Source organism: Nicotiana tabacum, chromosome 19, assembly GCF_000715075.1.
Source record: "Nicotiana tabacum cultivar K326 chromosome 19, ASM71507v2, whole genome shotgun sequence".
In the NCBI taxonomy this organism is placed as follows: Eukaryota; Viridiplantae; Streptophyta; class Magnoliopsida; order Solanales; family Solanaceae; genus Nicotiana; species Nicotiana tabacum.
Window position 1 is genome coordinate 144,229,178 of NC_134098.1, and position 15,975 is coordinate 144,245,152.

General features: G+C 39.0%; 1 protein-coding gene across 4 annotated transcripts; it reads left to right on the forward strand.

The window, feature by feature from the left end:
• The first annotated feature begins 496 nt into the window (after positions 1-496).
• On the forward strand, positions 497-8,642 carry LOC107832342 (eukaryotic translation initiation factor 4G). 4 transcript variants are annotated; one of them, XM_075238816.1, is made up of 11 exons: positions 497-698; positions 889-1,120; positions 1,243-1,358; positions 1,559-1,726; positions 1,921-1,994; positions 2,094-2,150; positions 2,337-3,116; positions 3,235-3,645; positions 3,736-6,806; positions 7,911-8,105; positions 8,197-8,642. In XM_075238816.1, the coding sequence occupies exons 2-11, from the start codon at positions 939-941 to the stop codon at positions 8,528-8,530; spliced, it is 5,388 nt and encodes a 1,795-aa protein (XP_075094917.1). In that variant the 5' UTR covers positions 497-698; positions 889-938; the 3' UTR covers positions 8,531-8,642. The 4 variants fall into 4 exon arrangements, with proteins under 4 accessions (XP_075094917.1, XP_075094915.1, XP_075094918.1 ...); XM_075238814.1 differs by having other exon boundaries at positions 501-698; positions 3,235-3,663; XM_075238817.1 differs by having other exon boundaries at positions 525-698; positions 893-1,120.
• The last annotated feature ends 7,333 nt before the right edge of the window (positions 8,643-15,975 follow it).

Below are 15,975 nucleotides of genomic sequence, written 5' to 3' on the forward strand. Positions count from 1 at the left end.
AGAGAAGAAAGGATTGTGATCACTTATGTTGGCCATTTTTTGATCATAGCTTCTTGTTGCACTTTCTCTGTTCTAATGTATATGCTGTTCTCATATCCAACATGTACAGAGTATACTGTGGGATCTATTACAATGGAACAATTTTTTTGAATATTCAACGAAGGTAAAAGTATAAATATAAAAATACTTAACGGGTTAAAAGTTTGTCCGATAAGAAAATTGAGTAATTCGCCCCCAAACCGTTAATTATAAAATCTCAATCCGTTCACTATTCATTACCCCGATAACCCGATACCAATAAGCCAATAAGCCATCGCTTCGATTCGATTAACGGTTACAGTTCGATTTTGAATAGTCCTAGTCCCAACCAACCAGGTCAATCCAGTTTCATTACCAAAAAGAACTAAAAAAAGAAAAATATACACTTTTTAAATATAAATATTCCATAGTTTTTTTTCATCAGATAAATTTTCCATTTTTCTCGTAAATGTTTAATAATCCCCGGAGTTCCTCTCTCTAATAAAACTTTTCCCTTGCCCGAAAAAAAAAAAACACATAAACGCTCAGAATACAACACGCACCCTTTTCCTTTTCCTCTCATTCTTCTTCTTCTCCTTCCTTTTCGTTAGCAGCGTGGTCATGATTCTCACCAATCGCCACTCTCATTGAAACCCTAATTTCGCCACTCGTCTTTTCAGGTAATACTACTGTAACTGACTATCACTGTTTCTAGGGTTTGTTGATTGGCGAGTTGGGTGAACAGCTCAATTATTTGGCTTTGTATTGAAGTGTGTTTCTGTAATTTTCTTATAGCGATTTTTAGTATTGAATTTCTATGCAAGTTTTGATTTTTTTGCTGAAAAGATTGGTGGATCTGTTGTATTGTAGATAGAAATCGGAAAAACACAGAATAAAGCGGTTTTTGAGGGTCTGGATTTATGTCCCACAATCAATCGAGGGCTGACACTCGCGAGGCTTTTCAGTACAGGAGAACCGGCCGATCCGGTAGCTTTAATCAGCACCTCGGCGGTAATAAAGGAAGTGGTGGTGGTGGCGGTGGCAGAGGCGCCGCCCCTCCTGTTTCTTCCACCACCAATCCCTCTCTATCTTCTAATAGAAGGTGGGTTTTCCGTTTGTTGCTGGGTCATTTTCTGAAATTTGATATTTTTGTAGAAAGCTAGGGTTTTCCCCCCAATATTTATTGGTGATTCTTAGATTTCCATTTTTGTTTGGTGCTCTTAGTTTCAACAAGAAGTATAATAATGCACAAGGAGGGCAACACAGGGTAAGTGGTGCTAGTACTGGCTCGGATTCTCATCAGAATGGTGCTCATCACCAACAACAACAAGCATTGCACGGTATGTCAATTGATTATAATTTTATTTGCATGTGTATTAGGGTTGTGAAGTAGTTTGTTTTGAAGGCTACGATGGTCTGTATAGGTTTAAAGTCAACTGCTTTGATGATTTTGTGTAGTTTGGTGCAACAGAATGTATTAGTATTTTTTTTTTACTTCAATTCCGCGAAGTTAACTAATGCAGTTAATTTATTGTTGCAGGAGCATCAGATGTACCTGTTACTAGTGCGAATGCACCTGTTCCGGGTGCTCCTGTTAAGCAGACTGATGCTTCTACGCAAAAGATCACCCGAGCAGTGCCAAGAGCTCCAACTTCTAATGTTGCTGCATCAACCTCTGAGTCGACTGCACCTGTCACTCCTGCAAAAAGTATCTTCTTAGGCTTTTTATGTGTCTATTTGTACTCTTTTTTTTGTTTTTGTGTGTGTGTATGTGGGGGGGGGGGGGGGTTGGTGGTGGTTTGGTTTGTACTGTGTAGTAATATTGGTGACACTTCCTATGTATTGTATCTCTGTTATAGTTGTACTTCAACTACTGAATGATAATACTTTCTGATGTTCTAGCTTCCGGAGATGCATCTAGGTCATTTCCACTTCAATTTGGATCTATAAGTCCTGGTGTCATGAATGTACTGCAGGTATCTCTAGACTCCACGATAGATGATATTTTTCTTTTTTGGTTAATTTGAAAACTTTCGCCCTAATAATGGAGGGATTTGCTTTTACAATGTTTATAGATACCTGCGCGGACGAGCTCAGCTCCACCAAATTTGGATGAGCAGAAAAGAGCCCAGGTTTTTGTTTCGTCTTCTTTTGTCTCTGATTATAATATAACTGCTACCTGATCTGATTACAGAGCTTGTCATTTAGGCTCTTTGTTATTGTTGGAGTATTGTGATGTTATTGTTGCCCATCGACCAAGCTATTCACAACCTCTCCGAGTTGCTTATATCTCTGATTCCTCCTTCATTAATTTGCAGGCTCGCAGTGACACTTCAAGAGCTATACCTTCATTGCCAACTCCATCTACGTCCAACCAGCCAATGCCAAGAAAGGATGCAGGACCCCAGAACCAGTCTAATCCTGGCGAGTCTCATGGTGTGGCCGCCAAACCCAAAAGAGATGTACAAGTTTCAGCTCCACCCGCAGTGACCCAAACTCAAAAGCCGTCTGCACATCCCATGCCCGGAATGCACATGCAAATTCCATTTCACCAGCCACCACAAGTTCCTGTTCAATTTGGTGGCCCCGGGCCACAAATTCCGTCTCATTCCATGTCTGCTACATCATTGCCAATGCCGATGCATCTGCCGATTGGCACTCCGTCTATGCAGCAGCCAATGTTTGTCTCAGGTCTTCAACCCCACCCAATGCAGTCTCAAGGGATGATGCATCAGGGGCAGGGACTGAGTTTTTCATCAGGAATGGGACCTCAACTACCTCCGCAGTTGGGGAACATGGGAATGAATATGCCGTCGCAGTTTCCTCAACAGCAGGCAGGAAAGTATCTAGGTGCACGTAAAACTGTGAAGATTACTCATCCAGACACTCATGAAGAATTGAGGCTTGATGGGACTCCTGGTTCGATGTCACATCCTAATATGCCACCTCAATCACAGCCTATTGCATCATTTCCTCCTGGTCATCCTATTAACTATTATCCTAATTCTTATAATTCCAGTTCTGTTTACTTTCAAGCTCCAAGTTCTCTCCCTCTCAATAACCCTCAGAGTTCTCAGCCACCAAGGCTTTTTAGTCAGGTTAGTCAAAGCTCAAGTCCTGTGTGGACTTTTCTATCTTAATTTTTCTTTGGCTTACAATTGAACTTCGTATGTGCCCACAATATAATGTTATCTTGTTCATGCAAATCAACTTTAGGTGACAGTGAAACCGGCTGCTAGAATACATCCAGAAAAAGAGCATTTACCATCTGTCAGTTCAGCTGCTTTTGGAAAAGATCAAGTGAGACTTTCGAAGCCTCCTGGAGGAGATTCAGCTCACCCTCAAAAAGACATGGACACTTTACATCAGAGCTCCTCCGCACAGTCAAAGATTGGCAATGCTTCAAAATCTGCATCAAGGCCTGTAGCAAACATACAATCTATTAAAGTGGCTGATTCTATCTCAGAGCAGAGCCCAGCAGCTGGTGTATCGTCATTGACCTCTCAGGCTCCCAGTGAGCCTTCAGTATCTGTAATTACAGATAGTAGTGTAGATGCAACAACTGAAACACTTGGCGGCCTTGAACCCATCGAAGATCAACAGAAAAAACAAGTAATAAGAGGACAGGTGACTATGCAGGATAAGGTATTTGACTTTGCATACTTCTTTGAATGTACTGTACTAGCTCGATCCTACTTATGACTGAAAGTTTTGCAGGCTCTTGGGAAATCTACCTCAGTTTCAAGTCCCCCATCCCAGTATCCACTAACTGGACACGTTGAGGTCAAGACTGCTGCTTCATTGGGCCCTGCTGCACTGGGAAACAGTAGGGAAAATCTTTCTCCTTCAGAGTCCGTTGTATTGAAAAGCTGCATTACTGGAGATAGTGGAAAAGAAGTTTCGCCCGAACTTTTGGATTCCAGAAATCTGGTTGCAGGTATGCCAGTACCTAAAACTGGGGATAGATATGAAGTAACATTGCCGGAGGTTGGTGAACAGGGTGAGAATAATATCTCGAAGCCGTCTTCTGGATCTCTTCTGGTAAAATCTGTTGAGGTGTCTGGCCTGACCGAAGAGGGATCTCCTGAGAAAGCAACAAATGCCAACATTGAGAGCGGTCAGCCAGAAACTGGAGAGGAAGATACAAATGCATCTGCCGGCTCAACTGGAGTTGATAGCATGGCTGATAGCATAACATCATCCACTTGTAATCAGAATTTTACAGATACTGAGGCTTGCACATCAGCAATAGGTCTATCAGCTCAAGATGATCAGGCATCAGATATTGCAGACCCTGAAGAAGCTGCTGTGACAGAATCAGCTGTAGTAAGTCAGGAATCTGCCTCTAATTTGGTTAAGAATTCTGATGAGGCCACTTCGAAGTGTGAAGATGAAAATACTGAAGCTGATAATTCCGGTGTAGCTAAGTCGTCGTCTGGTGTCAAGGAGAAATCTCTGGTGGATTCCAATGTGCCTAAGGTTACTGCGGCTAGGGGAAAGATGAAAAAGAAAGACTTGTACAAGAAAGCAGATGCTGCTGGCGCGACTTCTGATCTCTATATGGCTTATAAGGGTCCAGAGAAAAAAGATGAACTTGCTCCATCTGTGGAAGCCGGCGAAATCACTTCTAAGAATAACTCGAAGCCTCTATCTGATGATGCGCCTCAGGAAGATCTTACATCAACTAAGAAGGTTGGTGAAGTTAAAACAGAGCCTGATGATTGGGAGGATGCCGCAGATATATCTACTCCTAAACTAGAAGCTGCTCCAGAGCACGGGAAGCAAGTTGATGGTGAAGATGGTGATGGTATGACAACCAAGAAATATTCAAGAGATTTCTTACTTAAATTTGCAGAACAATGTATTGATATTCCTGAGGGTTTCCAAGTTCCTTCTGATATAGCTGATATTTTGATAAATGCGAAAATCAGTGTTTTCCGTGAGCCTTGCCCTAGTCCTGGAAGAGCTCTCGATAGGCCATCTAGTGGACTTCGTGAACGCCGCGGAGGTGGCATTGGGGATGGAGATAAATGGAGTAAGATGTCTGGGCCTCTTATGCCTGGGCGAGATATACAGCCGGACCTTGTTTATGGGGGAAACGTTATGGGATTTCGACCTGGCCCAGGTGGCAATTGTGGTGTTTCGAGACACCCTCGAGCGCCGATGCCTATTGCTCAGTTTGCCGGGGGTATACTGCCTGGACCAATGCAATCTATGGGTCCTCATGGAGGAGTCCAGAGAAATGGGGTTGATGCTGACAGGTGGCAGCGTGGAACTGCTTTCCAAAAGGGTTTAATGCCTTCTCCTCAGACACCAGCAAAGATTATGCACAAAGCTGAAAGAAAGTATGAAGTAGGTAAAATAACAGACGAGGAACAAGCCAAACAGAGACAGCTGAAAGCTATCTTAAATAAGCTAACTCCCCAAAACTTCGAAAAATTATTCCAGCAAGTCAAAGAAGTCAATATTGACAATGATGTGACGCTCAATGGTGTAATTTCTCAGATATTTGATAAAGCTTTGATGGAACCAACTTTTTGTGAGATGTATGCCAACTTCTGTCAGCACCTAGCGGCAGAGTTGCCTGATCTGAGCGTAGACAATGAAAAAATCACTTTTAAGAGGTTACTTCTGAACAAATGTCAGGTAGAGTTTGAAAGAGGAGAAAGAGAAGAACAAGAAGCTAATGTGACTAACGAGGAAGGCGAAGTAAAACTGTCGGCAGAGGAGAGGGAGGAAAAAAGAGTCAAAGCACGGCGACGAATGTTGGGGAATATCAGACTGATCGGAGAACTTTATAAGAAGAGAATGTTGACAGAGAGAATTATGCACGAGTGCATCAAGAAGTTGTTAGGTGACTATCATAACCTTGACGAGGAGAATATTGAAGCTTTGTGTAAGTTGATGAGTACAATTGGGGAGATGATAGATCATGCCAAAGCAAAGGAACATATGGATGTATACTTCGATAGGATGGAAAAGTTATCAAATAACATGAAACTTTCTTCTAGGGTGAGGTTTATGTTGAAGGATTCAATTGATCTAAGAAAAAACAAATGGCAGCAAAGGAGAAAAGTTGAAGGGCCTAAGAAGATAGAGGAAGTGCATAGGGATGCTGCCCAAGAACGACATGCACAAGCTACTAGGCTTGCTCGTACTCCTAGTTTGGGTGTTTCTGCTAGAAGGGGTCAACCAATGGATTTTGCTCCAAGAGGGAGTATGTTGTCTTCTCCAGGCTCTCAGATGGGTGGTTTCCGTCCTGTGTCTCCACAGGTCCGTGGCTTTGGCATGCAGGACGTACGGGTGGATGAGAGACATTCTTTCGAGAATAGGACATTATCACTTCCCCTGACCCAGAGGCCTCTTGGTGATGATCCAATCACACTTGGGCCCCAAGGTGGTCTTGCTAAGGGAATGTCTTCTAGGGGCCAACCTGCTGCGCCAAGCATTCCATTCACTGATAATGTGCCAAATTTTGGAGATTCTCGAAGGATGACACATGCCCAAAATGGCTATGGTTTGCCTGAACGTGCCCCTTATGCTTCAAGAGAGGAGCTTATGCCCAAATATATGCCCGATCGATTTTATAGTCAACATGATCAAGCAAGTGCACCAGAAAGGAACTTGACTTATGGGAGTAGGGATCGTGGATTTGATACTTCTCGGCCTGCTTCACCACCTGTGAGAAGTGGAGGGCCAATTTCGACACAGAATTTTGCTTCTGAGAAGGTTTGGTCAGAAGAACGTCTGCGGGACATGTCTATGGCTGCTATCAAGGAATTCTACAGGTACTTTCTTAACTAACTTTTTGCCTGATTATTATTTACTTGCATTATACTGGTATTGGTCCGACTATGGCTCATGTTCAGTGCAGACACCATCTTAGAATGGTTTCTTTTATTTACTTAAAATAAGTATCATTCTAGAACTGTTTACAGAAAGTTGCTTCTGTTACGCTGAAGATTTCGGCTCAACATTGGGTGTCATTCTTGAACTGTTTTCACTTAGCTGAAGATTTTGAAGGTGAGCCTTGGAGCAACGGTAAAGTTGTCTCCGTGTGACCTATAGGTCATGAGTTCGAGCCATAGAAGCAGCCACTAAGGCTTTTGTTAGGTTAGGCTGTCTACATCACACCCCCGGGGTGCGGCCCTTCCCCCGATTTTGCGTGAATGCGGGATGCTTTGTGCACCGGGCTGCCCTTTTTACTTAGCTAACTTATTCAAGATATCATCATGACCTTCTGAACCTTTAGGAAGTATGGGCTTATATTTACGTTTTGGCAATTAAAGATTTTGAGGAAGACCTCTTCCAATAGCCAACCTCAAGTAGTTTGATGTTGAGTAGTCGTTATTTTTGTTGTAAAGTGTAAACCATGAACCTAAAAGAGCCGTTCACCAACCAAAAAGGAGCGCAGTGTTAAGTTTGAAATTCAGGCTTGACAATTGATTTTCAGGATATCTGCAAAAGCATTTGCAGTGAAAACTTAGAAAAGCTGTGATCGTAGTTTGGGTTGGTGTGCTTTCTTGGCAGTTTGACGCACGAGGAACTTTGGTATTTTGTTGACTGAGAGTTGGTGTATTAGAAGAATCCGCTCACTGTTTGAGAACATTTACATTCTAACTATCCAACTTTTCTGTCTCCTATTTTACTAGGGAAATTGAAACTTATAATTTCTGGTAATAAGATCTCATACTTAAAAAACATAAGCTCTTTTAGTATTTTTCATCTTAAACTTCTCATCTTGTAGCAAAGTGTTGATTCTCCTAATACCCTAGTCGTGAACAATAAATGTAGCATTGTTTCTACACCCGTTGTTTTGGTACGTAATTTTGTGCAGTATATTGTGACCTAATTCATCTTATTATTAATTAACTTGAGCCTTTTCATTTCAGTGCGAAAGATGAGAAAGAGGTTGCTTTGTGTGTAAAAGACTTGAATGCACCCAACTTCTATCCATCAATGATTTCAATTTGGGTTACTGACTCTTTCGAGAGGAAGGATATGGAGAGGGATCATTTGGCAAAGCTTCTCATCAGTCTAGCTAAATCTCAAGACGTGACAATAAGTCAAGATCAGCTTGTTAAAGGGTAGGCAGCTGTATTTTCATGTAAAACACAAATACAACTTCAAACCACTTGAAGTCTCTGTTTAACTTTTTGTTTGTGTTTATTCTGTCAGGTTTGAATCCGTTTTGGTTACCTTGGAGGACGCAGTCAATGATGCCCCTAGAGCAGCAGAATTTCTTGGTCGCATCTTTGCAAAGGTCATACTGGAAAATGTGCTACCATTTAATGAAGTTGGGCATTTGATATACAAAGGTGGGGAAGAGGAAGGACGCCTTGTGGAAATAGGGCTTGCCGCTGAAGTTCTTGGGAGCGCATTGGAGGTAATCAAGCTAGAAAAAGGTGAGTCCGTCGTGTCGGAAATCTGCAGAAGCTCTAATATGCGGCTAGAGAACTTCCGGCCTCCAGGTGGTTCTAACAAGCAATGGAAACTAGACAAATTTATTTAGGTAACAGGGAGGGATTGTATCTTGGTAGAGATTCATGTCTAGTTTTTAGGGCACATTTTAATTTTGCAGATATATTTAAATGGTGATTAATATAAGGGTTTATATCCTTGAATTTTTTTTAGTACCCATTATTTTGTGGAACTGCAATAATAGCAATAGGGTAAACGAATTTGTTTAATATCTTGGCCACTTCCAGTGTCCACCGTTATCAAGTTTAGAAAATAAGAACTTTTTAAGGAGAAGGAACAACTTGGAAAGGGCTACACTTGAAGTTGAGGAAGTAGTATGCTTTCCTTAGTTTTGTACTTCAGTAGGGAGAACCGGGTGTACATGGACCGGGTTGATTCGATTTTTATCAAAACTAAACCAAACCACTATATCGATTTGGATTGGTTCGGTTTTTTCGGGTTTTCGGGTTTTGTTGTTACATGAATATTATTTCAATCTCACTTTGTTAATTTTTTTATAAGTAAATATATATTTAGTAAAAATTAAAAAAATTTGACAAACATATGATCTATTAGCATATTCTTATGAGAGAATGTTTTTAGTAGCATATGATAGTTATTTTTTTAGTCATCTTACAATAATTTTTTGTTGATGTTCACTTTCAAGATTAATTGAATTTAATAATTAAATATAAAAATCATATGATACCTATATAATGATATATTCTATTTAATTTTAAATTATTGAATTATCACTTCAAATTCAAAAAAGATATAAGAATTTAATAGATTTAGACATATGAATATGGAAGAACAAAGAGATTGACGCATTTCACTAACACTTGATAGAAAATGATCGTACAACTCATTATTTAAAGTTAATAAAAATAGAGCACTTCATATTTAACTAAATATTACATCCATAAGAGAATCGCAAATATTTCTAGATATTTTTAAAAGAAATATTCTATAAAAAGTCTTAAAAGTATATATAAAAATTATATATTTATATGTCGGTTTGGTTCAGATTTTTTACTCAATACCAAATCAAACCAAACCTAATCGGGTTTTTAAATAGGTTTGGTTTGAATTTACGGTTTGGTGTGAGTAGCGGGCGAACTAAGGATTTCGTGCTTGCAAGGAAGCGTGGGTATTTTGGAGAAACAAATGCTGCTGGAAAAAAAGATAGAAGCAGCATTGGTGCGGGATGGGTTTCCCCCCTATATGGTTCTGGCTTGGAGGTCAGAAATCCGCGGCCTCATCTTTAACCACTCTACTAGGGAGGCTGTGCTTTCTGAAAATATTATTTTTTTCGGTTCAGTTTGTACACTTATCATGGGTAACCCTTAAAACTTAATCTTCTATTGGAGATCACATTAGTTTCTTTACGTTATGAGCCAACATGTTGCAATCTAAGAAGTTTAGGTATTAATTACAACAAAGAAGTAAATTAAAGTCGGCCCCGGCCCCTCAACTCTTATATGCTTTATTATACCATTCTCTGTAAACTCGCTTTGTTATGGAAAAGGAAAGGAAGAAAAAATAGACTTGTGCCATTCTACAAAACATTTGTAGGCAAGTAGCAAATATCGATCATTGAACCGTAAAGCATATCGTATGTTTGGCTAAAGTGGATAATGGGAGCATAGACTATTGGCTAAATTGATACTACTTGTTTAGCCTATTCAATTTCAGTTATGGGTCCCAAATTATACAAGGTTTATGGGTCAAAGGCCTCCTGGTTGCTCGATCTATGGCCCATGTTATATGGAGATGTAGGCCATTCTTGGGAGCGTTTTGGAAAAGTAATTGAAACATAGCCACCGTTTCAAAAGTAATCGAAATTTAGTCACTTTTTATGTAAAGATAAATTTGACCGAAAATACTGTTCAAAATCCGGAAAATATTCTAGCATAATATACTGGACTTCCAGTATAATATACCGGTCCAACATAATATGCTGGAAATTCATACACATGTGATCCAATCTCCAGTATATTATGTGGGAACTTTCTGCGTGTTGGAGTTCTAGCATAATATTCTGGAGGTTCATACACGGGTGCACCAATCTTCAGTATATTATGCTGGACCGGTCCGTGTTGCAGCAAAATAGTGGTTATTTTTTAATGACTTTGCAAACTGTGACTATTTTTGAATTACCAGTCCGAAAACTGACTAGCCCATGTTATTTTTATTATATACACCGGAAATGTTAGAAAAGGTTTCATAGTACAAGCGTGTCTTAACCTATAAAGTAGGTAACTCAGCGTTATTTTTTAGGTTACTGTTCAACTTTTGTGGATGATTAGCTGTAGTTATTGTTTAGGTAACAGTATATAGAAGTTAAAATTTTTGGAGAAATGTGGTTATGCCGTTTAATTGTGGTTAACTGGTTGTATGGTGAAGCTTCACGTCAACTGATCCATATTCCTTTTACAGCTTAGAATGGGTCAGACCAATTCTGGCATTTTCAAGTCTAAAGTTGTCCTCCAGTAATCACGGAAGGTGGGGGGCTCTTAACCAAAGAGCATTTAACTGCTCGTAAAAAAAGTTAGTCTTATTTGGTCTCTCCCATTTAATTTGTACTCACTTTTTAAATTTTTTTTAACGGGTTTCCAATTCTAATAGTACTTCATGATAGAGGCGGATCTAGGATCTAAAGCTACGGGTACCGTTATATTCAATGTAAACTTATCGCTAGTCAATGAAGTTGAATTAGGATATGCATTTGATCGGTTCGCGTAGTTTAAAATTAATTTGTGTGATTCAATTCATTTTGAATTAATTTGGTTCTCTTTGTAAGATTTTTTATGCATAAATAAACACGTGATTACCAAACTAAAAATGTTTGATTCTTTATTTGAAATCAAGGAAAAAAAAAATAACATTAACTAGATAAAAAGGAAAAAAATAATTTGCAAAGCAACGGAATTAAGAAAAAGAAAAGAGGGAACAAACAAGTCGTCGAAGAGGAAAAGCAAAGTTTAGCTTCTGCTAATATGAGAAAAGGAAAAAATTGCACGGGCGCCCTATATGGTCGCCCCCATTTAACTTATACCCACTTTTTAAAAAAAGTTTTAACTTGTACCGATTTTTTAAACAACTTCAGGCCTCTTTCTCCTCCTCCTTTGTCTTCTTCTTCGGGTGACAATGATTTTATATGATGTTTGTGAACATATTTTAAGGTAGTTTATGATGTTTTATAATGGTGAACTGTTATGACACTTTAGTTTTTTACTATTACTTAGGGTTTCTTCTTCTTCTTTTTTGTAACTGCAAAATGGGTTCATTAGATTTATTGTTGTTTTGACAAATTGATGATTGAGGTTTGTTTCCGATGATATCTGGAGGTTATGTTTCAAATTTGAGCTCATTTGGAATAGATTTAAGTATTAAATCGTATATTGGATTGTTATAATTCGAAGAACAAATTTCTGTTTTTGGGCAATTTACACTTCAGGACTATTTGGCCTTAAATGCATAAAAACGTTGGTTGCACTTCAAACCTTTTGGCCTTAAGTTCATCTTAAGTGCAATTTTTCACTTCAGACTTATTGGCCTTACGTGTAGCAAAATGTTTGTTGCACTTCAGACCTTTTGACCTTAAGTGCATCTGAAGTGCAATTTTTCACTCCAGACTTACTGGACTTAAGTGCATGAAACCATCAGTTACACTTCAGACCTATTTGGTCTTAAGTGCATATGAAGTACAAATTTTTACTTCACAGTTATTGGACTTAAGTGAATGAAAACGTTTGTTGCACTTCAGACTTTTTGGCCTTAAGTGCATTTGAAGTGTAATTTTTCACTTCAGACTTATTAGCCTTAAGTTGCACTTCAGACTTATTAGCCTTAAGTGCATGAAACCATTGGTTGTACTTCAGACCTATTTGGCCTTAAGTGCATTTGAAGTGCAATTTTTTCACTTCAAACTAATTTTTTTTAACTTCAAACCCGGTAAGTCTGAAGTTGATCGTAAAGTGGGTACGCTTGCAAATATTTTTGTAAAGTGGGTATAGGTTCAATTGTGACTCCAAAAATCGGGTATAGATGCAAAAGCCCCTGAGAAAAGTGGGTATTGATCTTGGGCCTAAAGCCTGGTAGGAGAGACTTTAACCATGCCACCTACAATCGTTTTGTGACTAGGGGTGCCATTTTTTTTAAAATCTTATTTTTGTAACTTTTTTTTACGTGATGTACCCGTATCTACATAAAATTTTACACAAACGACCGGGTGGCATACCACCCCAATTCCGCTACATAGATCTGCCAATGCTTCAAGATTAAAACCCGGCGACTCGTTGCTGTTGCTTCTTCTTTAAAAAAAAAATGAAAGTAGTGATGATGTTATGATGGTTGTTTCGGCTCATTTTGGAGATAAAAAAGGTGGTCCTTTGGTGGCTGTTTTAGGTGGCTCTCATGGCTGTTTTTAGCTGAGGAGACTAGCAGCGCTTATGGAGGTTTAAGAACTGCTCTCATTGTGGGTATTTTGGGTGATTTGTGGAGGTTATGGCTGGTTTAAAGTGCAAAATGTTAAAAGAAGAAGAAGAGCTAAACTTCAAATCCGATTTATAAGTTGTACTTCAAAGTTATAAGAACTTCATATCTCAGATTCTGAAGTAGCACTTTTAAGGGATAAGAATTTCAAATCTGATTCTGTAGTTGCACGTTGAAGTGATAAGAACTTCAGATGAAACAATTAAAAGTTCACATCCGATTCTAAACCCTAAATATGTAACTTCAGATGCAGATTCTTAAGTGGTCACATATGAATTCTGAAGTGTGTTCCGAAGTAGGTAAATTAGCAAAAAATTTTAACTTCGGATATGGGTGAAGTGCAGCAATAGCCACTTTAAGCCCGCTATTAAAATATATCTATAATTTACAATGTATTTAAAGATTAGTCAATTCACCAAAATTTCAAGATTCAGGACATAAGATTCGAACTTCTGGACACAATTTTCGAACTTTAGGACACAATGTCTTGAAGTTTGAACTTTGAGATTTAAACTCTAGGATGCCGTGTCTTGAAGTTTGAGAAAATTGGTTAATCTTTAAATATATTATAAACAATGAATATATTTTAAACATCACGCTTAAAAGTGGCTACCTGATGTCATTTCCACTTCGAATACAACACAAACGATGCCCCCAAAATAGAGTATTTGTGCACTTTCGCGGAATAGTTCAGTGAGTTGGGGTTTCTTTATCCATGCCTCGAGTCGGTGGACTTTAACAAACAAGACTTAATCAACCGAAAAGAAAAGATCAAGAAGAGGGAAAACCTTATAGAAACTGCTAGCTATGTCCATTTACATGTAGCTTATTTCAAAAATTGGCCATTCATTAAATATTACTAATAATAGCCAATTAGCTATTTGTAGTTAAAAAAGGTCAAATCTTTACTTTCTTTTGAGTTGGTATTATTAGAATAGATGTAACGACCCGGCCGATCGTTTTGAGAGTAATAGTCCCGATCCCCTATTTACTGCTTTCACCGTATCTTTTTTTGCTTATGTGACTTGCGAGGAGGTTTTGTTTATGGTTTCAAAGTGATTTGGGACACTTAGTCCCTAAAGCTGAAGCTTAAGTTCTAGATTTTTGACCGTACTCGGAACTATGGGAAGACGACTTTGGAATGGAGTTTCGTCAGCTCCGTTAGCTCTGTTGGGTGATTTTGGACTTAGGAGCGTGTTCAGATTGTGAATTGAAGGTCTCTAGCTGAATTAGGCTTGAAATGGCGAAAGTTGATTTTTTAGGAAGTTTGACCAGAAGTGGACTTTTTGATATTGGGGTCGGATTCCGATTTCGAAAGTTGGAGTAGGTCCGAAAGGTTGAATATGAATTGTGTGCAAAATTTGAGGTCAATCGGACGTGGTTTGATAGGTTTCGGCATAGATTGTAGAAGTTTGAAGTTTCAAATTTCATTAAGTTTGGATTGGAGGGTGATTCATGTTTTAGTTATTGTTTGATGTATTTTGAGGGCTCGACTAAGTTCGTATGGTATTTTAGGACTTTTTGGTATGTTTGGTTGAGGTCCCGGGGGCCTCGAGTGAGTTTCAGATGCTTAACGGATCAAAATTCGACTTGTGTGAGCTGCTGAAGCTTTCAAGCTTCTCGTGTAATCGCACCTATGGTGGGGTGACCACAGGTGCAGACTAATACGTGCAGAAGGAGGAGCGCATGTACGGTTTGGAGAGGCATGGCCTGTGGGCGCAGGTGCGAGACTAAGGCCGCAAAAGCGGAGCCGCTCCTGCGGAGAAGGCATCGTAGAAGCGGAAGGCGAGCTGAGTTGGGAGTTCGCAGAAGCGAACAAATGCGTACGCGCAGGTGAGACCCCCTCATCGCAGAAGTAGACCCAACCCTCTTAAGTCATTTCCATACCTGTGATGAAATTTCCGCAGGTGCGGCATCGCAGGTACGACTAAAGGTCCGCAGGTGCGAGATCGCTGGGTAGAAAAGGGGAAATTACGAAGCTTTGATCTCATTTTCACTTTGGAACTTTGACAGCTCGGATTTGGGCGATAATTTGAAGGATATTTTAGAGGGAGTTATTGGGTAATGATTCTTAACTCATTTATGGTTATATTCCACTAATCTATTATTGATTTCATCATTTAATTAAGGAATTTGGTTGAGAAATTTGGGGAAAAAGTTGGAAAGTTCTTTAACTAAGTTTTTGAGTTTTGATTCGGATTTTTGATGTTGGATTTGGATAATTTTGGTACGAGTGAACTCGTGAGTGAATAGGTATTCATATTTTGTGACTTTTACCCGATTTCGGGGCGTGGGCCCGGGTCGACGTTTTTGGGGTGATCTTCTAATTTCTTGCTTAAGTCTTGATTTCATTAATTAGATTAGTTTTTATAGTTATATTTATGGTATATAATTGCTTTTGGCTAGATTTGGGCCATTCGGAGTCGAAAAATCATGAAAAAGACATTTTTACTGATTGATTGAGCTTGGTTTGAGGTAAGTGGCTTGCCTAACCTTGTGTGGGGGAAATCCCCTTAGGATTTGGTACTGTGGTGATACTTCTGTGATATATGAGTAGGGATGGACATAAAATCCGAAAAATTAAATTCCGAACCAAACTGAATTAATTTGGTATTTCGGTTTCGGTTTTTTTGGTATTTCGATTTATTTTGGTACAAAAATTTCGGTATTTCGGTAATTCGGTTTGGTATACGGTATTGGATTTTTGATATTTCGGTATTTCGGTATACCGAAATAGTTTAGTCCAAGCCCAACTTTATTTTTAATTTTTAGCCCAATAACCTTAAGCCCACACCCCAAATTCCAAAGAGGAATCGACATGGGTGAGCACTTTTTAAAAATTATTTAAGAAAATAATAATATTCTTTATTTATTACATAAATGGAAGATTTATTTTACACTAATGGCATATTATAAAGATGAAGCAAATAATTAATGACTAGACAAGATGCATAAATCATGGGACATTCTCTACCATCTTAAAGAACTTTTGACATACTT